This window comes from Melanostigma gelatinosum (assembly GCF_949748355.1).
Source record: "Melanostigma gelatinosum genome assembly, chromosome: 6".
NCBI classification, from domain to species: domain Eukaryota; kingdom Metazoa; phylum Chordata; class Actinopteri; order Perciformes; family Zoarcidae; genus Melanostigma; species Melanostigma gelatinosum.
The window spans coordinates 9,385,423-9,407,531 of NC_136639.1; the positions used below are offsets into that span (position 1 = coordinate 9,385,423).

The 22,109-nt window shown below is 44.5% G+C and overlaps 2 protein-coding genes across 3 annotated transcripts; both read right to left on the reverse strand.

Moving 5' to 3' along the window:
* Window positions 1-2,012: 2,012 nt before the first annotated feature.
* rnf181 (ring finger protein 181) lies at window positions 2,013-4,115 on the reverse strand. 2 transcript variants are annotated; one of them, XM_079269884.1, is made up of 7 exons: window positions 4,058-4,085; window positions 3,625-3,691; window positions 3,394-3,521; window positions 3,175-3,311; window positions 2,938-3,053; window positions 2,765-2,839; window positions 2,013-2,659 (listed from the first exon to the last, which is right to left on the reverse strand). In XM_079269884.1, the coding sequence occupies exons 3-7, from the start codon at window positions 3,477-3,479 to the stop codon at window positions 2,600-2,602; spliced, it is 474 nt and encodes a 157-aa protein (XP_079126010.1). In that variant the 5' UTR covers window positions 3,480-3,521; window positions 3,625-3,691; window positions 4,058-4,085; the 3' UTR covers window positions 2,013-2,599. The 2 variants fall into 2 exon arrangements, with proteins under 2 accessions (XP_079126010.1, XP_079126009.1); XM_079269883.1 differs by lacking the exon at window positions 3,625-3,691 and having other exon boundaries at window positions 4,058-4,115.
* A 578-nt stretch (window positions 4,116-4,693) lies between these two features.
* Window positions 4,694-21,865, reverse strand: LOC306779263 (uncharacterized protein). Its single transcript, XM_079271112.1, has 14 exons — window positions 21,735-21,865; window positions 12,690-12,898; window positions 12,389-12,474; window positions 12,152-12,291; window positions 11,888-12,071; window positions 10,923-11,037; window positions 9,517-10,815; window positions 8,464-8,730; window positions 7,917-8,333; window positions 7,610-7,771; window positions 7,339-7,512; window positions 7,174-7,255; window positions 6,920-7,068; window positions 4,694-6,788 (listed from the first exon to the last, which is right to left on the reverse strand). The coding sequence occupies exons 1-14, from the start codon at window positions 21,745-21,747 to the stop codon at window positions 6,522-6,524; spliced, it is 3,564 nt and encodes a 1,187-aa protein (XP_079127238.1). The 5' UTR covers window positions 21,748-21,865; the 3' UTR covers window positions 4,694-6,521.
* Window positions 21,866-22,109: the final 244 nt, after the last annotated feature.

Sequence of the window (22,109 nt, forward strand, 5' to 3'; positions counted from 1 at the left end):
CGCCGTGTTACTGAAAGTTATTGAAACTTTGTTGCAGTGTTTCAGGGCGTTTCCACACCTTCAGTTCGTTTGCTTTGTTCTGATTCAGGGATTAATATGATACAATGTTGCAGTTTCCCCTTTGTTCGGTTTGTGTTCACACTGCAACATTTAACAGCGGACTAAATATTGTAAACTAACGCCACGCACGAGCAAACTGTTCTATCATTGGTCAGATTTTTATGTGGCTGTAAATGGGCTCTGTTGCTTTTTTTATTTATTTTATTATTAAGGGGGGGGGGGGGGGGGGGTGCGAACCCGGTCGGGATGTAGAAGGGGGTGCGCGGCCTAAAAAGTTTGGGAACCGCTGCTTTAATAGATTCTGTAAATATCTATGATTTGTCTATCGTTTAGGTGTTTTCATTGGACAGAGATTTATATTCAAATATGAAATAAAAATGATAAATTATTAAATGTTTTGCACGGATTGTTCTTGAAACAGAAAATTGCCTCCGAGTCCTTATAAACAACAACAATCTCACTGAAGTGCTGCTTAAAACAGAGAGCAAAATGACATCATGGTCATACAGTACCGGTACTTGTTATATTGACAGTGTAGAATAGTATTGGTATCATCCATATATATATATACACATATACATACATATATACATATATATACACATATACACATATATATACACATATATATACATATATATATACATATATATATATACATACATATATACACATATATATATATACATATATATATACACACATATATACACATATATATATATATATACATACATATATACACATATATATACATACATATATACACATATATATACATACATATATACACATATATATACATACATATACACATATATACATATATATATATACATACATACATGTATGTATATATATACATATATACATACATACATGTATGTATATATATACATACATGTATGTATGTATATATGTATATATATACATACATGTATGTATGTATATATATACATATATACATACATGTATGTATATATATACATATATATATACATACATGTATGTATGTATATATATACATATATACATACATACATGTATGTATATATATACATATATACATACATACATGTATGTATATATATACATATATACATACATACATGTATGTATGTATATATATACATATATACATACATACATACACATATATATACATACATACATACATACATGTATATATATACACATATACACATATATACATACATACACATATATATACATACATACATATATACACCCATACATACATACGTACGTACGTATGTATGTATGTGTATATATATATATATATATACACACACACACACACACACAAATAAATGGTCTATTCATTTGAAACACCAATATAAATAACTTTTGGCATATGACAAAGAATGGCTAACTTGCATAATGTACTGCTGGTTAAAAATCCCACCTAAGTTGAGTCAGCAAGGTTGCAAGTTCAACATTGTGTGTTACCACATGCACAGATAGCAAACATGGGTTTTTCCTAGATTATTGCTGTAGTATAGAAGTGGTATAAATCTGCATGTGATGCAGAAGAATCAAAAAGCCAATCCAGGTCATACTGGTTGTGTTATTAAGTGTTCCTCTGTGTCGGCCAGAAGAGGCGTTGCCTCCTCAAACATCACGGGACAAGTTAAAGGGGAACCAAACTAATTGCACAGAAAGGTCAGTTTACTCAGCATGAGGCAAGTACTACTCAGCCAGTGAAAGTAGTTGTATACTGTATTCTGTGGCTCGAGAAGAGATTGTTCAGTTTGTACCTCGGCTTGAAGAAAACAAACCTACTGACAGCCCGTGTGACAGTGGGGGCATTTACCTGACAGGGTACCTGACATAAAATGCAGAATATATGCAAGTGTATACTATTCATATTACATAACTGAAGTGCACTTTAAAAATGATTTCTGTGGAAAAAAAACGAAAAGAGTCGGTGATTAAAATATATTCCTGTGTTTAAATAAATCATATAAATTTGACAAATACAGCTGAACAGACTTTTTTTGTGTGTTTAAAAGGTTATAGATTTAAATCAAAAAGGAATAAAACCAGAAATGCTTCAGGGCCGCCGTCAACATCATACTTGTCATAAAATATTTTCATCCTAACTACAAAGAAAAGAACATTTATCCACCTGAAATATAAGCATGTTCAATGATCCTGTTGCTTATGCTGCATTCATGCCGATGATTACCCAGATTGCAGTCAAACCAAATTCGTTGTTTTGTTTTTTTAGAATGCAGTTACATAGTTTTTGAATGTGGGATATTATTTAGAGAAAGCTGTCAGTGATGGTGGCTTTACAGCTTGTAGTTCTTTTTGCCAATTGGTAGATGGTGAAGATGTCATTTATATTCCTGACTCATAACTACAGATATGAGGCTGACATGAGAGTTTTTCCCAGGCGCATGATTGAAATGACGTTCTGCACAAAGTGGCATGAATGCAGCATTATGCATTTCCTAAAACATTAATTTTTCTCATAGATTTCTGTAAAAAGTCGCTGTGCCACAGCACAGTTGAGTCATGTGTACATGGATCCATGTAGGTCCTCCAGCCGGTGTTCCCTCTGTTTTCTTCTCTCCTACAGGACAGGAAACAATACTCAGCTCGGGACTGGTGCTACACAGGAAGCACAGCTAGAAGATGACGCTCATTTGTACCGTCCAAAGCATATTTACACACTCACCTTGTCTTTTTTAAACTCCTCATACTCTGAATTGTCAGTCGGTAATTCAAGGCGGCACAGCGGACAGGAGTTGGTCTATGATTGAAAACATGCAAAAGATTCAAAAAGGTATGTTTTTCCCGAACATGTCCGATGCGGAATTGAATTCTGAATGATACATGTGTCAGCTTTACCTTGCCCAACCAGGGCAGTATACATCCGGAGTGGAAAAGATGTTTGCAAGGCATTTCTCGAACTGACTCTTGTGCCTCGAACTCCAGCAAACACACAGGACACTTGAGACGTTTATCTGTGAGATATAAAAACACACACACAGTTAAATCCCTCCCTACCTAAGCATGATCTCTGCCTCTGTAAACCGCCGCACTTGTTGAATATCAGTTAAACATGACTGATGTCATGTCTGTCACCTGCTTGCTCTGGAGAAATGATGACCACAGTGAGGGTCTGAACAGCCGTTTTGGCAGCCGGAGGAGGGAGACGCTGGTCCCAGTCGGACAAGTCGAACGCCCCCGAGTCGAATAAGTCCAAGCCCTGCATCAAAGACCTGTAAACAAACCAACAGTCCTACTGTACACTGGTAATCAATGTGAAGCGTTACAATGTGTCGGAAGTGTGTTGAGCCTCACCTGGCCAGCTCAAGTAGTGCATTCTGACGATACTGCTCCTCCGGGTTGGTGGGCTCACAGTTGTGTTCATCAAAGTAGGACGCCATTGTGGTGAGGCCGATGTCTGAGTCCACTTTGCATTAAGATACCTGAAAGACATGTGGATGTTGTAGGTTCACCAATTTGTCCAAAAAAACCCCATTAAACCCACAGCTGACATTTAAAAATGAAACCTGAGCGATTTGGCATGACCTTAATGGTGATGAGTGAATAACCATCCCTCTCGTGCTCACCTCAGGGCTGTAGGCCAAACCACCTGCTGTACCATCAGGGTCAAATATATGATATGTAAATACTTAATACATATCTTATAACTTATACTGATTAAAAGGCCTCCATTAAACCGCCAGCACCAATTCTTTACGCTTAAGTTTAACTCAAAACGTTCATCAAATGTTTGATAAACTTTACACATGAATGAACCTTTCATACTTTTTAAGATATATATAACAACATTGCTCATTCTCTGACAAACAAGGACACATGAATGCTGTTGAACGGTATTTAATGAGTTTGGTACACTTATAACTAAAGTCAACGCTAGCAAGACCTTCGTTTCTTTAACTTGTACAAATAGACATACCGTACAGTAACACATTCTTTGCCAGACTTTAACTCGACTTACCTGAAGTGTTAGCACAAATAAACATGTCATTCTCCCTGGTATGACTGTATCAACCACGTGATACTTGTGTCCAATCACAGGACCGAATGGCTCCAGTTTCTTCTTCTTCTCTAGGTTTTATGGCGGTTGACCAACGACAGCGTTGCATTAGCGCCACCACCTGGCGCGGGGCGTGTACTGCAGCGCTAAAGTTATATAAAGTCCGTTGTTTTTCAGTCAAAACATCCGGTTTACTATCTGAATTAAGTTTTTGTTTTAAGTTTGAATGTCGGGGCAGTAGTCTCTATTGCTCATGCATTTAAAATAGCCTCCTTACTTCTTTAATCTTTGAGGAGGGAGGTATAGTTACTTTATTCATAGCATAGACATGTTTTCGCTACAGTAGCATTAATAGGTACAGGTAAAGCAATAAAAAAACCAGTAAAAAATATTTTAAAATGTTAAATATAAAAATGCACAATATATACAATAAAATAGATTATATTAACTAACTAAAAACAGTGCAAAGACTTAACCAAACAACTGCATTGTACAGTTGGACTAATGTTCGTGTTCGATGGTGTTTCCTTGAGTGAGAGTGTAAAATTGACGCGTCGAGTGAAAACATGTCACAAATGAAGCCCTTGTATACTATTTAATAACAAAACTGAATTTATTTACTTGAATCAGACTAGATGAGAGGAATATCACTGTTCATTACTACAGACATTCAGAGTGAAAAGAAAAGAAAGAAGAAGAGACACAAACAACTCAAATAAGGTATGGCTTTGGTTAAATAACACTCTACTCAACTGATTCAAAAAGATAACCGTTACATGATATCTTAAGTAGAGTGAAAAAGGATTTAAGGCTCTAGAATTCCCTGAAAAAGACAAAAGGCCCGATTATTGTGGTCATACAGTAGATGCTACTCAGATGCTGAGGGACACGAGTCATCAACTGACGACCGGGCTCTCACTTTTACAGCCACCATTTTTCAGTGGACTCATACATGAAACATCACTGCGGACTATTGACCTGTTATGAGTATTGTGCTGTTTTTGCCAGTGTTATTAGACATGGTACTGATACAATGGCACAGACAGACAGCCTTTTACATGAGAAATACACACCGATGCTGAAATACAAAGCTGTTAATCCCCGGTTGCAGAGTCATTGGAACATCACAGGCAACTTTCTCGTTTTGTGAACTTCTTTCAAAAACAAGTGAACATTCATCAGCTTCTCAATACAGTAATGATACCAAAAATATCAAAATATCTTTGCTATGCCTCCTCACCAGCCCTCCTCCTTCTTTGAATGAGTGGTTATCAAACGCATGTACATGCTAATAAGCATGCCAGCGTTTTGCTTACATTGCAGCTGCTTTTGATATATACAAAAAACTAGTCAGGATGTACCTAGAAACAGTAATGGTAGTTTAAGAGATGCACAATATACTCCCACTACCTTTGCGTGATTCCACTTCACTGTAAGAGACAACCGCAAAAATCAGATGTCAGATTGTTTTCTCTTTTCTTCTGTGAAAATACAAGGAATGATTTGGCAGATACGGCAGCTACTGGTGGACGACTACATACTGAACTTCCTCATTGACATCACTGTGAAAATACTCATCCATGCATAGTTTGCCTTTGGCTAAAAAATAGGTGTAGTTTGTCACGCTGATTCTGGAAACTGTAAGATGGATTCAGTTCAAACTCATCTTTGTGACACGTAGTGTAAAGACACTAGACTGTTCACACACAAAGTAATTGTGAATGCTCAGGCAGCCCATTGTCAGTCAATGCTACAGTGATATTATGGATACATCCATCTGCTCTTTCCAACTTTACACCATGTGGGGGGGATACGCGTTCTACCCTCCTCCGTTGCAACAGCTTACATTGTAACGTTAAAAAAAAAAGAAGAAAAGTCACCTGCTCCCTGCTGTAGGTGTCGGATTCTTTTTTTATGGTTTCTAAAATGACACGCTCAACCAGTGAGCAACAATGTCGCACATGCCTAGTGTTTCATGAATGACAATGACAGCTCTCTGCCTGTTGAACATATCCAACACATTTCAGGGGATTAAGAAAAACACCATAGTCGTGTATATTATCAGTGTTGAGTTGAAAACCCTCGTAATGTCACCTTTTGAGTATATCTGCGTCACACTCCGGCCTACTGACCAAAACTCCAAACCACCTGTATAAGAGCCTCGATGCAAACTGCAGAGCTGGCGGTCTGAATATAGGGACGTTTCTCCAAGTTGATGAAGGACGAGTTACAAGTATTTTAGCAGAGACTGTATGCTGCTTCAACCACATGCACATACTTAATCCATACACACTTCCAATGTCCCTATCAGAGAACGGACATCCTTCTTTGATACCAACACAATAAATCCCATCCCAACCCTACCTGTGCTAAAGATGCTTTAGACACTGATCTGACCTGATCCAGAGCTGCTCTCACTAACTCCCTAACTGAACAGCTTGACGAAGCAGCCATGGCAGTACGGCTTGTCGTTTTGTTCTTTAAAGGTGCCTTTGTTGAGCTGTTTCAGGCAGAAGGCACAGACAAAGTGCTCCGGGTGGAACTTCTTGGACATGGCTGTGATGCAGCGTCCCGTGATGGGCTTCTGACAGCCGGAGCAGAGGGAGCCACGGCGCTCGTGGTAGTGCACTTCACAGTAAGGCTGGCCATCGTGCTCAAAGAAACTTCCATTCACAAACGGGGTGAAGCACTCCTGTGAACAGAAACAAGAGAGGAAGCAGAGGAAGATGCTGTTATTCTGGAGCTATCGTTCCTTCAACAATATCCAGCTGAACTCTGGTACATGAAATAACACCAGAGTGACAGAAATGACAAGATACAGACCCTGCAGACAAAACATTCAGGATGCCAAAGGCTGTTCAGCGCTGAGATGTAGTTCTCCAAAATGGCTCTGGCACAGCCGCCACATTTTGGTGCAAACATGTCAAAGTAATCCTTCCTGCAAAAGGCTTTTCCATCCTTTTCATGAAAGCCTTCATAGAAACAACAAACAGGTTTTAATAAATCACAAAACCGAAATGCGAACAGAAACTATTGTTTGTACTTCTATGAGCGGACTGTAGATATAATCACAATACCTTCTGGGCCAAAGAAAGATCCACACTGAGCGCAGAAGAAGTGTTCGGGATGCCATGTCCTATCCAGCGCCGTCACAACTTTCTGAACAGACATGACAACACGAGTTGTTGGCTGACTGCACTCTACAACAGACACGACCACATAAGTAAACAGCAGCGACTTACATCCAGTATGGGCCCATTGCAGTAGTAGCACCGCGGGGAGAACAAGTTGTGGTAATCGGTCTCACAGTACGGTTGTCCTTCTCGCTCAAAGAAGTTCCTGGAGCCGATCTCCTCTTGACAGTGCGTGCACACAAAGTGTTCAGGGTGCCACGTGCGGCCCATTGCAGTCACCACCTAGACAAACAGAAAAGTGGATTGTAGAAATTAAATGATTAAAATTACAACACATATATATTACAGACGTACTATCTTTTTTTTAAAAGCGTCTCACCTGTCCCACAATTGGCTTGCAACAGGCTCCGCACACTCCTTTAGCTACGGTCTGTACACCCAGTTTGTTGAGGTCAGACTGCAGGCTACCCAGCATGTTGTCCAGCTTGTTGACCTGTGTCGGAGCCCCACCAGCAACGCCGGCCTTCCCTTGGGCCATAATCTGAAATGATTAAATTGTCAAAATTTGCGTTAAAGATGTGCCTGATACACACAGACGTTTAACAAAATGATGATTTACGTTACAAAGATGGAAAGAAATGTGAAGCTGTGAAAACCAAGAAGGGATAAGAGACAGGGGTTCATGCCTGCATTGGAGGGAAGATTGGGTCATACTCTGTTTGGCAGCCTACTGACACCAGGACTTTGGGTGGTATTGGTGTCACTGGCTCCACTGGTGGAGGGCGGTTTGGGGCTTTAAGAACAGGAGGAGGGGGCTCTGGTTTGGGGGCAGGAGCTTCCTGAATTGGGGCTGGTGGTGGTGGTGGTGGTGGTGGTGGTGGCGGTGGGGCTTTTATAATCTGCCGAGGTGCAGGGGGGACTGGTTCCTGGATGTAGGGAGGTTGTGGGGGGGGAGGTAGAGGTGGCGGTGTAGGAATAGGGGGGTGCTGTACTGGGAGTAGCCGCTTAGGTTCCTCTATAACAGGAGGGCGACGAAGGGCGGGGGGAGAGAGAGGCGGGAGCACCTTCCTCACGGGGACAGGCGACTCTGGGGAAATTATGATCTGAACAAAGAGGAGAGAAAAACAGAGAGAAGGGAAGGAACACAGAGAGCAAAGTGTGTAGAAAACTAAAAGGTGAATTTATTGGGAATAGCAATATTTGGGGAAAACTGTTGAGCACACTGAAGCCAACCTTGTCGACCTCACTGCCGGCCCCATCGGGACGGAAACGCTGGGGTTTGCATGTGACGACGACGCCCTCGGTCAGCCAATCATCGGACTGTTTACGCCGCCGCTCTGAGCGGCCGATCCCCAACTTGCCCTGAAGCTCCTCTATGAGGCGGTCCTGAGAAGTGTTCTTGTTTACAATGACGGGTCCCATCTTTCTGCGCAGTAGTCCGTCTCGGAACATGGGGTGCACGTTAGGAGTCTCCTTGGTACGCCTAATCACTGATTTTATCTAAGAAGGAATGGTGAGCATCTCATCATACGTCCACACCAAACACAACCCAGCTGAAGCAGTCACAGCGGCAGCAGGTGAGTCACAAATCCATGACAGGCCAGGATGCTGTGGTCAGTGGGCTCGGAGTCACACTCCATGCACTTCCAGCATGCTTATGTCAGGTGCGCATGAATCTTCCTCACAGCCTTCCTAGTCTCTCAACAACCACACCAAGCTCACAACGCAGGTGACATTAGGGTCCTTCACACAAAACTGGTGCAGCAGGTCAGGAGGATTACATGTGCCATGCTCAGGACTGGTTCTGCCAATCAGTGAGTTATTTCTAAGTGCAGCATCAAAGCAAATGCTCTTGATTACAAAGAGCATCTCTGTTTCTAAGCCAGCTTCTATTCCAGCAGCTGAAAGCCTGCTGTGCTTTATGTGACCGATAGTCTACATTCAAAAGATATTCACTTTAAAACATAAAATACAGAAAAGCAGAAAACCTTTCATGCTGTTCATTGACTAATCAATTTGTTGACCTATTGTTTCAGCCCTACTTGATCGTGCTAAAGAAGATTTGAGAGAATGCTAACAAAACAATCCCTGTTTTATCCATCTTAAAATGACAAAGTGCAAAACTTATACTAGTGAGCAAACTAGCAGATAAATATTTGGGATCATGTTTTAGTTTAGTTTAAGTAGAGGCTAGCTAGTGTGGAAGCATCAGTCTCTGGAGCAGGAGCAGAACAATGTGAGCAAAACAAGCCCATGTTGTGTCAAGCAAGAGGCGAGATGCATTACATGTCCGGAAGCAGAGACTCGGTCTATACTGGGAGTCTGCAGCAGGGGCAGATCCAGGGCAACGTCAGGGGTCCCGGGGCATGAAGACGGGGTCATGGACTCATCCATCCAGCTGGCCTCCGTCAGCGGGGTCATGCTGCCGTCTGTGTACGGCCTCTCGGTGTAAGGCGTCATGGTCCCATCCAGCCCATCGTGGAAGGACATCGACAGCTCCTCGTCAGCCCAGTCCAGATCTCCATTCCCATCAGTCCCTCCGTCCACCGAGTCGTCTGTGATGGTGTTGGTGGCGCTGGTGAAAGTGTCGGGCTGCACGCTGTTTCTGTCCAGAGGCAGGATGAGCTCCTCCTGCATCTCCTGCATTCCTCTGCCTAAAAAATGTGCCTCCATCGTCATCTGTGGATCCTCCACATCTGCTTCGGAGTGATTCTGTGCAAAACTCATGGCTAGCAGCTTGTCCAGCGCCTCGTCCAAGGAGGGCTCCCCCATGGGGGGTTGCTGCACAGCGAAGGGGCTGGCTCTCTGGGCTGCGGGGGCCGACTCCAACAGCTGTCTGCTGGTGCAGGTGAAGGCCAGTGGAGAGGGGACCGTCATGGAAGAGACTGGAGATGGCGAGGATGTTTTTGAGGAAACGTGCGCAGAATGTGGAGATATACAGACAGCAGCAGGGACGAGTGAAGGAGTCTTTGGAGCTGAGAGAGGTGGGGTGAGGTTTTTAAAAGGAGGAGGAGTAGAGAAATTCAAAGCAAGGTTATGAAAAGAAGATCCCTTGGTCATAGTCTCAGGAGCACAGGGGAATTTACCGACAGTATTTGAGGGCGAGACCCGCTCTACAGATGGACTAGAGGACTTGGAGGACTTGTGGTCCAGGACAGTGTTAACGGAGGTCAGCGAGTGGGTGGTGGTGGTATTGGAAGGACTCGGGCTATTTCTCATAAGGTTGGAGTTAAGGGAAGCGGCTTGAGAGGGGACAAGCAGAAACTTGGTTTCGGACGACAGCATGGTGGCAGAGACATCTATGACAGAGTCCAGGTCTAGGTCACTGGCTGCAGAAAGTGAGGATATGGGACTGTGAGGACAGAGACGGTTCGCATGGGGCATCGACATGCCACCGTCTCCTCTATCCTCGTCTATGTGCAGCTCTAGACCGGCAGGCAAAGAGAACAGAGGAGAGGCACAGGGAGACGTATGGGACAGGCTAAGGAAAGGAGAAGCCACTGGGGTGATGGAGGAAGAGGCTGGAGGATGAGGAAAGCTGGAAGACGCTCCTGCTGGGTCCAGCAGAGAGCCCAAAGAACTGGGCTGAAGGACATAGAAGCAGAAGCAAGATAAGAGGAAGAGGACAGAGAAATCAACAGAAATGTGTTTTTGTTGAAGCCTTTCCAGTCGTCACTCATGCTGCTCTGTACCTTGAAGTCAGACAAAGAGGCCATCAGCTCGTCGAGCTCTCTTGTGGCACAGGAAGCTGAAATTCTGGCTTGCTGCTGAGAGGGTGTGTCCAAATCGCTGTGGCGAGCAGAGGAGCTGGAAAATACAAATTATAATATGATTTGTTATTACATGCAAACATTGACTCCTTACTAACAGCAGAACCCAAAATATATATTGTCTAACAGCTAACCGGCTAGCTGACTGCTGGCATTCATGTACGTTCTGAGGAAGTAAGGTTTGTCATTCTGTGTTCCTGATCCTAAAACATCAGAAAGACAAAACAAAACTAACTTGTAACCATGTTGATGCCACTATGAACCTGAATAGTCTTATTCTGTGCCGACAAGAAGTCGAAACTGCCACATTCAGCATTTTAGAAGATGAAACTAAAGGGAGACAAAGGACAACGGCCCAGCACAGTCTTCCCACTCCTTCCAGACAGAGACACGTCACACACTGATAACTTCCTCTCTTTAGTCTAAACACAGCTGCACATGTAGGCAAAACAAGCTAGCATGCATTCTAATCAATTTTACATTCTTCAACAAAATCGTTTAAAACTAGTAAAAATAAAGACGAAAGCAACATTACGTAAAGTCATCCAACCTGCATGTGCTACCATGTGACGTGACTTGGGGGTGTGTTCAAAGCATTTCCACAACATAACCGAGAGCAGCCTGTTCAAAACACTCTCGTCTATAAACTACCATTTGAACGTTAACGTGACCTTGAACATAAGTTGGCCCTTTCAGATGGCAATGTTGTCCGTTTTGGGGAGCTCTGAGTGCGGATGCGGCCTCTTGTAAGCTTGGTGTGTTGAGGATCTAATGACGGGATGCAGTGTTCCAGCTATTTCTCTGCCAATACAGATCCTAAAACGTCAGCTCAAGGTATCTGCTGATTGAGTGCTTTCCGCCCTGCCTCCATGTGTGATATAAAGCACCTGGGTGAAGGCACCGAGCCCTCCAGCTCGTCCAGCAGGCTCTCCACGGTGGGCCGGGCCTCTTCCAGCCTCGTTCCGTTCCTCTTGGGTTTCTCCTGAGGGGCGGGGCTCACCATGATGTCAGGGGAGACGCCGTTCTCGTAGTGGGTAATGCTGCAGGACGGTAAAGGTGGAGCTGCCTCCTCTGTGGACAACACACAACAGTACAGCTCATTTTGCTGACCACAAACAGCGCCGAGAAAGCTGAGGGGACTTTGCACGTACCTGTGGTGGGGAATGAAGGGGAGCTCTGCTGCACCGCGTTGAGCTCCAGCAGCAGTCTGTCGAGCTCCGACAGGTTACTGCCCATGGCAGAGGTCATGGCTGCTGTTGACGAGTCTACCGACTTCTGTTTGTTTGGAAAACTGAAGAGGAGACAGACAGGGACAACTGCTAACAGCAACTACAGGTGGAAGAAAAGGAGGACGACACACACGACATTTCAAGCGTGTGACAGGATACCTGTAGACGTGGTCCTCTTCAATGTGAGACAACGGAGAGCTGCTACTGTCCCTGGACCATGAGCTCTTCTGGGCTGAACCTAACGACTGCAGAGGACACATCAGTGAGACAAACGGAGAAAACATGAGCAGAGCGATTCGACATTCATCTGGACACAGTTAACTGTGCGAGACTGACTTCCCCTCTCTCATGTTTCTTTTCCGATGAGTTTGATATCAGAGAGAAACCTGTTTGCGGAATGGCTTCACGGAGAAACATTAGTTCACGAGTTATGCATGATCATCACACTACGGAGACATACCTGCTGAGAGGAGTGGTGGGAGTCCGGCTGATCCATCAGGGACCCGTTCAGAGCCTCGGCTGAGGGCGGAGGAGGGACCGGAGGTGGGACGGACACATCCTGGTAGGAGTGTCCTCCAGTGGGGATGGAGTAGGGGGTCTCCTCAGCCAAGAACACAGGTCGCTTTGAGATGTGGGATGTCGTAGATTCCAGGTCCGCCAGTAACGCGTCTGGAATAATTGATAGTTGGTCATCAAACGTGGACTCGGTAATGCCTCGTGTCATTGGAGCAAAGACATCACATTCCCGAACGAAAAATATTTCGACCTGCAAACATGGTTGCGCTGGAGACCAGTGAATTCTTTACTGGGTCGTTGGGTTCTCTGAGGAGACTCCTGACTGGGGTGTCAGGCTGTAAACGGACAATGCCAGCGTGTCTGAGTCAGTCATTCCAACCCATCACCAAAAAAAGCTTTTTGTTAAGCCCTGTCACCCTCACAGCATGGCCCGGCACATCACCGAGCACAGCTTCATACCTATACCGATTAGGCCTTCATGAAATATCCCTCTGAAATCCCCAACATACTTTCCCCTCCCCACCATCGCTCCACACTATAAATACAACCCTGGTGACAATGAGAGCCACCCGTCTATGAGCTCGATCTGTCATTACAGTATTCTATACCTCTGGAAGTTATGCATGCAAAGATTAGTCGATGTTTTATGAGAATGCGTGTGAATTTAACAAGACAGACCGATAAGAACAAAGAAGGCGACCAACAGAAAGTGTTTCTGAACCCAGTCCAGGGTTGAGGGGCGACAGTGTTACCCCGCTGAGTGTTCACAGGAACGCAGGAGCAAAATAGACTCTTACATCACACGAGCCGTCCATTCTCAGCCGGTCCAGAATAGAAGCAATCACCGGCCGCATACTGTTACAGTACAGAGGCTTGGAACGGGAGTCTGTTCCGAGGAATTACCGCAAACTCGAACACAAGAGAAGCAGAGTCAAAAGCTGTCCAACTGAGCACGAGGTCAGACGGCCAACCAGGCTTCTAAAATACTTCCAATGTACGTAAAAAGTGTCTCTCTAAATTATAAATCTGTTCATGTATGAACACTTTGATTTCCTGTCCTGAATAAGAGTTATTTAAAAAAAGAGACTTGGATCAAGTCTGACTGCACAACACTGACTACTCATAAGGCTGCCTTACTCCCCTGTGTTGCAGACACTGACTTCATATCATCTGCAATCAAGTGACAATAAAGAACACATATCTATCACAGAATATCTGGAAAATGAAGTCCCCGCTGCCTCAGGCTTGGAATAGACGAAGATAAGTTTGTCCTTCGTCTACGTCAACATTAACAGATCCAACAACAAAGCAATAATATAATGAAACAATAAAGCAGTGCCTGTACTCCATGAGTACATATAATAAAAAGCCAGTATATATACGCACATTATTGGTTCCACCTGCTGTATCTGTAATATCTTCCGGGCAGTATTAAATTCATGTTTGTGTGCAGACAGCAGTACAGACGAAGATAGTGTGAGCAACAAGGAGTGATAACATGTTGCCAGCGTAATGGGGGGGGGGGGGGGGGGGGGGGGTTGAGAGCCAGAAGTGGGTGACGTATCCTTTCACTCTGCCTTTCTCTTATAACAAACACTGAAAGTGTCTCATTATTCTCACCCTCATATAAATATGGCCACTACGATTGTAGCTTTACAGATGTCGGGCTTATGTCCGTTATGTTAAATTGCATCCAAAAGCACATCTATCTATCTATATACCTATCTATCTATCCATCTGTGTGACTTTAAGTTTGAATGATCCACTCAGATGAGATAAGTTCACAAGAAAAGTGCGATAAACCGGAGACTCTCGCACGTCAAGACGTAAGCTATATTCTGCAAACAGTCCTTCAGACCAAAAGGAGATCCGGCCCAGAAGCTGAATGTTTAAGTCATGGAGTTTCACATAAACCACATGGGAGCACAGGCCTATTTATAGCAGTAAGCTCAGTGTATAGCCCGTGTCTGTGCAAACCTGCTGAAATATCACGACCAGCTCAAAATAATCTGCACCTGGTGCCGACATGCTGAACGAGGTCTTACTGAAGTTGACTTTGTCACTCATAAAACAAAAGCCTCCGCAGAGAAAAACACCACAGCAGGTTTTGGAACAAAGGTGAGCCATATAAAATACAGTGTAGGGTTTACATTTACATCTCTCTCTCGTAGCTTAGAAGACCGTAGAAGCTGTCAAAAATAATAAAAGCCTTTAAAGAAAGACGAATTATGGAAATGTATCCTTGAAAGTTCGTTGTGGCGTTGACGAAGAGGAGCTTTCCAAAAACACCTGTAGACAGAGCCAAGATTATGAGACTATAAAAGTGTGCACTCACGATATCCCCCCCCCCCCCCAAAATAATACAACGTATTGTTAGTTGCAGCACTGATATGAATGGCACTATAATCACAGTGGGAGATGCACCACATACGATTCTGCTATTTCTGTATCCGGATAAAGAAAGATTAAAACACAGCCAGGCCTGTTTAAATTTAGCATCAGATAAGTATCATTTTTAAATCCATAATTCACAGCTCATATCCATTTGTAGCCTTCGACCTAGCAGCCTGCAATAAACACACATCGCTCCATTAAGTGCATCTCTTTGATATCATTTAATGCCGGTCACACAAGGATACAGATTGAAGATTGGAGCTGCTACTTTAACGGTCTTGCTTCCCTCTTGTCCCCTGAGGAGGGCAGCATTGAGTTTGGCATGAGGACTGACAACAAGCCTTCGTCAGTCTCAGAAAAGTTTTGGTCCATAAAGAGTTCGAAGCATTAAGAATGCAAAAGAGCTGTAAGCCAAGTAACAGGCTAATCTTTTCCATTTCAGACAGGGGGGGTAGGAGCCACAAAGGACAAAGTCCAATTCTGCTCCAACAGCATCCTGACTCAATAGCCCATTGTGCGAGCTCTGGAGGAATAAAGCTGTCATCAAAAGGGATATGACTGGGACTAATAACACGAGATGGATTCATCAAACGTCCGTCAACAATACAACAGTGGCTCCCTGTGTCGAGGGGAACCGTCCGTGGTCACGCTGTGGTAACTAATCTTCATTACGTTCAATAAACAACTCGCAAGATATGTGGATAATGTACACATTCTTGTGGTAGTGGGTGCATGTACAGTCCGGCTTGTGCACATACACGCCCCCCCCCCCCCCAGTCCATCCACCCACTCACCCAAGGCCCTGCCACAGTCCTGCAGCGTTTATCAGATGGGAGCGAAGGTGCATGGGGAATTCCACACATTCCTCGGTCCGCTCCTGAGAAAGAAAGCAATCAGGCGGGGACACGGTGGCTCTAGGAAGGGGGGCATTCGGTTGTTGTCGTCCCAGCGAAGCATCGTTTAACATGCAACCTGTCTGATCTGGAAACAAAAATGATGCTGTGTGATACAATCTACTCCAGCAGAACAAACATTCCTCCCACAACCTCAGGAGTTTAGGTACAGAGCCGGTGAGGAATGTGCTTGAATACAAAACACCATCTGTGAAAGTCCAGAAAATGAAAATAATGTGTTGACAATTACAGGACCCGTTCCACTAACTACAGCGTGCTTTGAATTCCAGGATAAGGGAGATGTCAATGTTTTTACTCCCCATTTCCCACAGAGCAAGGTGTACAGTGCAGGCGGGGGGGGGGGGGGGGGGGGGGGGAAGGGTCCACAGCTCACCTGTTTATAGCCGGGCAGGAAAGGAGCAAAACTGGCCACGGCCCCGCAGCGAAACTCTACCCCATCAGGCCAACCCGACACGATATTTATATCAAACAAGACAGACGGGGGCCGGGGGGGGGGGGGGGGGGGGGGGGGGGGAGATGCCACTGAGACAGGCAGGGGAGGCTGGGTAGAAACCAGGAACAGACAAACAAGAGGGAATCTGAGTGAAGGAGAGAATATTGACCGGTAGCAAACAGATTAAATGACAAACCGAGAGAAACATTCAAATACAATGTTGTGCCTCACAGCTTACAGATGCCCACCCCACCCCACCCCCCTGGTTGTACACTAGGACACGCAGATCCATACAGACAAAGGATGAATGAGTGTAATAGTATACCATCCGAAAAGACAGAAGCATCTAAGGGGGATTATTTCAAAATAAACATACCCAAAAATACACTGCCAAGCAGCCCCATAGCTGAAAGATGACACGCCCCGTGAGAGAGCGCTGGACCAAAATAAAAGCACTTCCCCACAGACCAGTAAATCAGATGACAGGGGAAAGTCTGAAGACTGACACCCAGTCGCTGAGGACACATTGATACCGTGCATGTTCAAGGACCGTATGCCAGAGACAGTGAGCGGGCTTTTGTGCCATGAGAGTGGGGTAGATTGAGGAAGACCCTCGAAGAAAGGCCATCTTGTCTCCGACTGAAAACACCGAGCTGAGCTCCAAACAGCCATTAGCTGATGGAGATAGTCATGGATGAATTATCGACCAACCTGCTTACTATTTTTTAAACTGTATTTGACTGAAAGTTATGAAAACAGTTTCAGATTATTCTCCCGATTTATCATCTCAGTTCAACCGAGTATTGTTTTCAATATTTCTGAACTAAAGCCGATTAGTGAGCTTTGTTAGATTCTGATGCCAAAATGATGAGCAAGCATTTTGTTACTTGACATAATACTTAGTGCTGCAAACACACATCTCAGTTATCAATCAAGCTTTGACGTTTAATACCAATCCGAGTATCAAAACATGAGAAAAGTTGAGTTTAATAGAATCATATTAAAACTAAATGAAGTGAGATTTACTGCCCTGCTCACAGACAAGCAGCCCCTCTGTCTTTGAACTTGGCCCCTGGGGTCCCCAGCTCCAGTAATGCCAGAAGAACCCAGCAGGGACTCGGATTCCTACTGCATTACCCTAAAATAATCTGCTTTCTGCGCCACGACACAAGACCAGGGAAACAAGCATGACAAGAGGAAAAAGAGTAGACAGCATTTAATCGTGAAAAACACTGCTCTGGCCAGATCACACACCCCGAGGGCCCACGGCTGCCCACTCTACCAGAGTGTGCTGGCCTCCAGCACGGACTCTGCTCATTGTTTTTCTCCTCGGTTTCCTCAGGATGTGGGGCAGGGTCTGTTGCGTCAGCGATGAGGTCAGCCACGCAGCTCTCTCCTCCCCAGACCCAGAACAGGATGGGTGTGGAGCTCGGCAACAAGACTGATTTACAGCCGGGAGCTTCCCCCTTGCCGAGCATGCGAGCCCGCTGGTTAGGAGCGGTATGCGCCATCCTCGCAGCTCTCACGGGGTGATGAGAGCTCGTCTGGTAACACTAACTCTCTGCTGCCGACACACCGGGACCCAGAGACCACTTAAGACCTTCTAAGATCTGTTGGTATGCTGCGCAAACGCTGTAAACATTTAAGACCACGCCGCTGCTTCTACAACGGCCAACTTCTGCTCCTGTCTGGAGGATAAGGCCTTCCTCTGCAAGGTGATCGACTGATAATAGTACAGTAAACCTAACAAGGCCGCTGTGTGTTTACAAAACGCATATCTAGCAGGTGCTGCCGTCTGTTGCCCACATCGACACATCCCGTAGATACACATGGGCCTCACAGCAAAACACAGACTGAGGCCCACATTGTTTTGTACAGCTACATTGTACCTGTGATTCTTCTCGGGGTTACAGGATTTAAACCATGTTTGTACATTGGTAAGCTAATGCACACTGTTTCCTCTAGTAAAGTTAGGTAAATAAAGATAAAGGCACGTTTGTCTTCAACGGTACAGATGAGTATTTCTGCATGTTAGCATTACAAAGCTCGCAAGCCTGACTCTTACTAGTTACACTGTCGCCTGTATAGGAGACTATAGTGCTGTATGACAATACAAGACGCTCGTTTCAACACAGTGTATCAAACAAATATATACAACGATTGTGACTGAGCTGTGTTGATTTGATCTGGGCTGGATTAACCCGTTAATGGCCAGACTCACCCTGGGTTCCCCAAATTAGTTTAGTTGTAATTTGATTTAACACACAGATTTGTAAGAGAATGTGAGAACAGCATCAACTGAAACATTCTAGGTACTAAAACTACATTTTGACAAAGGGCCCCTCTGCAGGACAGGGCTCTGATAGTGCATGATGTACACAGTGAACCTCTGGTTTTAGGGGTCCTTCAGGGTCTGGGGTCCATGGCCACTTGACCGTGTCAGTAATCCAGCCCAGGATTTCCCCCCCCCCCCCCCCCCCCTAACAATGCATGTCTATGCTCATCCACTTTCTTCACTGTTAACCTGCAGACATGGAGCACAGCCTCCACAGTACAGTGAGGTCAGTCTGCCTGAATCTCACACAATCCTGAGGAATTCACAGAGAGCTGAGCTGAGCTGAGCTACATACCACACAAACATGAGACCCAGGAGCAGGACAAGCCAAAAGGACAGTGTGTCATATGTGGTCTGGGGGGGGCCACATGTGGGTGAGGACTCTGGGGGCCATATCAGTAACAACAGTGAGGCAATGCCTGGCCGCCTCACTGGACTGTGAAAGACTGATCAGAGACAACGTGTGGAAAAGTGTGACTCAGAGGAGCTGAGAGGGAATTCCCTTCCTCGAGTGTCAAGCAATGCGAGCAGATCAATATCCACAGAATGAAAGAAGACTGGAGGAGTGGAGTCTGATCGGGTTTCCAAACAGCTCCACGTCGACCCACCAGTCATCGATGAGCCTCAAGACAAGGACCCATGGGGGCTTGTTAGAGGGGGTTTTACTGGATATGCAGTAAACCACAGTCATTAAGGATTTACTAACATTTAACGTGGTTTGTTGTTGCATATTTAGGGAGGACATGGGAGGGGCTTTCCACATGATGTGGACAAAGAAATGTTTAAACCCTAAGAGAGGGTACTTTAAGACGTTTTTGACAATCTATAAGTGTAATTACCACAGGGCCCGTTTTAAAAAGGAGCGAGTGAAACCGACGGCCCTCCCTCTGGTGACAGCATGCGCAGGGCTGAGAGTAGTGGTAGGAGGCGAGTCATGACCCAGAGAGTATTTGGCCTTGGACCCCGACACAGAGCGATGTTCGACATTCCTCAGCAGCCTCGCCCCCTCCATCAGCCTGCTGTTCACGCTGCTTCAGTGAGACTGCAGGCTCCCTCTCAACCAACAATCGGCTCTTTCAGTGGCCCTCGGGAGCGAGAGCATCTAGCGTGCCCTGGAGGTATTCTCACATCGGGCCAAACTCAAAATGCGGCACGTCGTCTCTGCGCTTAAACAATTCACAAATCCATTTTTACGGCCTTTCTACTGGGAGAGATCAGTACAATGGGAGCGTTCCTACAGATACTGGACTTAAGAAGTGGTTTATTGTGAGTCAGCAAAGTAAATATAGCAAACTGACCAGCTGGTGAAAACTACAACAACCAGAATTAGAAGTTCAGCAGGTTCAATGCCAAAGGTCAAGGGCCGATGAACCAGAGAGGTAAACTGGTTAATGAGGCACATAAAAATAGATGGAGCGGATTGCTGAGCGCTACACATATTCAGTTTATGTTGATTGTCATCAATGCTGGTGTTGGACATAGGGCGGATAAAAGGCACTTTTAGTCCTGAAAGGATTAGTTGATTAACAAAAAAAAAAAACTGCAACGCTTTTCTCCTAAATATACTGCATCACTGTGTGTTAAATATATTCGAGTATTCAACCATTTGTCACGCAAAAAAAGCTATTACAAAATGTCACTTTGGGGTTTCACCATTTTTGTCGGCTAAACATTTGATCGAGCAAAAAAATTCAACATGTTAATGAATAATGAAAACTAGTTAGTTATTCACAGGCCCAACTCACAGCTCTCAGGAAATGACAAACACCAAAAAACACACATAAGAAATGATGGCAAATTGACTTAAATATCAGCAGGTTGACAGAAAACGTATCTATTCCAACAGCAATTTTGAGGTCGTCTTCTATTCTGAAAGCGTGACTATTGTGTAGTAATAACAACTCAGCAAGTGAATTTCTTACATAACTAAAAGTTAATTCATGCCTTTATACCACATGATTTAAAGGCCACTCTTACATGTACGATCATAATACAGGCGATTGTGCAGTGTGAGGGTTTTGAATCCCCATTATTCAAGGTCTGTGTTACATGTACACGGATAAATACCGGCCCAGCTAGACTAATCTAGATTCTATGTTAGATTAATCTAACATATAAAACCTGCTTTGGAGCAGAAATCAACAGGGTCAGGGTCCTACCAACAATACTGCTATACTGTTTCACCTCTAGGAGAAAGTGTTGACAGTACCTTTGACATAGTAAGTAAGATGTTGGGTTTATTTGCAGTACAATTTCCAGTTCTATTGTCCTAATCTCCTGTGTCTCCTGTTTCAAGGCTTTCCATTTATTTACACAAACACAGTAGATTGCATGGCCAGTGATGAGGTATCACTAGCAGTTAGGTCTGTTTCATCAGACAGGAGATACTTCATAAGCCAGGGTTGAGCTCACATTGTGCTGCAGCGAGCAGTCTAAATGGGGAGGCCCGTTGACTCCACCACTTCAAAGCTGGAATGAGTAGCCTGGGGGCAAAAGTTGAGGAGGTATAATGTTAAAGCTCCGTGTTAAAATGTCAATCAAATATCTCCTCCCTCGGGCTGAGGAATTGAAAAAGTAAGTTTGTTTAAATGTGCAGGATATCGATGTGTTATCCGACACATTAACGTGACTACAGAGAGTTTTAAAAAAGGAGGTTGGTAAACGGCTAACGATGCTACGATGCGTGTATAAATCAAAGTGGGTAACATGAGGCAAACATACACTCTGTCATACTGCACCGTGGCATTTTTTTGGGCAGCAAACTAGCCAGCATTTTACAGAGTAAGGTGACTCAGAAACGTGTGGGTTTTTTTAAACGTAAACTCTCGTCGTAACGTGAACTCCTCCACCCTGCTGTCCGCTGCTCACTGTGGAAAAACAAGAGCGTTTAACACAAACGACTTGATAACTCACCTAAGTCGTCCATAGTGGCTGCCTGGCTTCGGCCTGTCTCCCGTTTTATGTTTTGGTAGCTTCTCAACTTTACGAGTTTTCCTCTCTCCAAACTTCTCCCCACTGGCTGCTGCTCTGGAAGTTGTTCGGGGATAGCTCTCGTGAACGCGCTGCAATATGTCCATGTGTACTTTTAGCAGAGCGCGCGCTCTGATTTGAGGCTCGGTGATGAGCGACATCTAGCGACCAGAAGGTGGAACTACACGAAGTGAAACCGATCAGCCGAATTCACGAGACGGATGATCGTATTTGGAAAACACGGAAAATACTTTTCATGATCATTTTGTGTGCGTTCACACATAGAATGTTTTCACAGATTTATAAGATACAATTTAA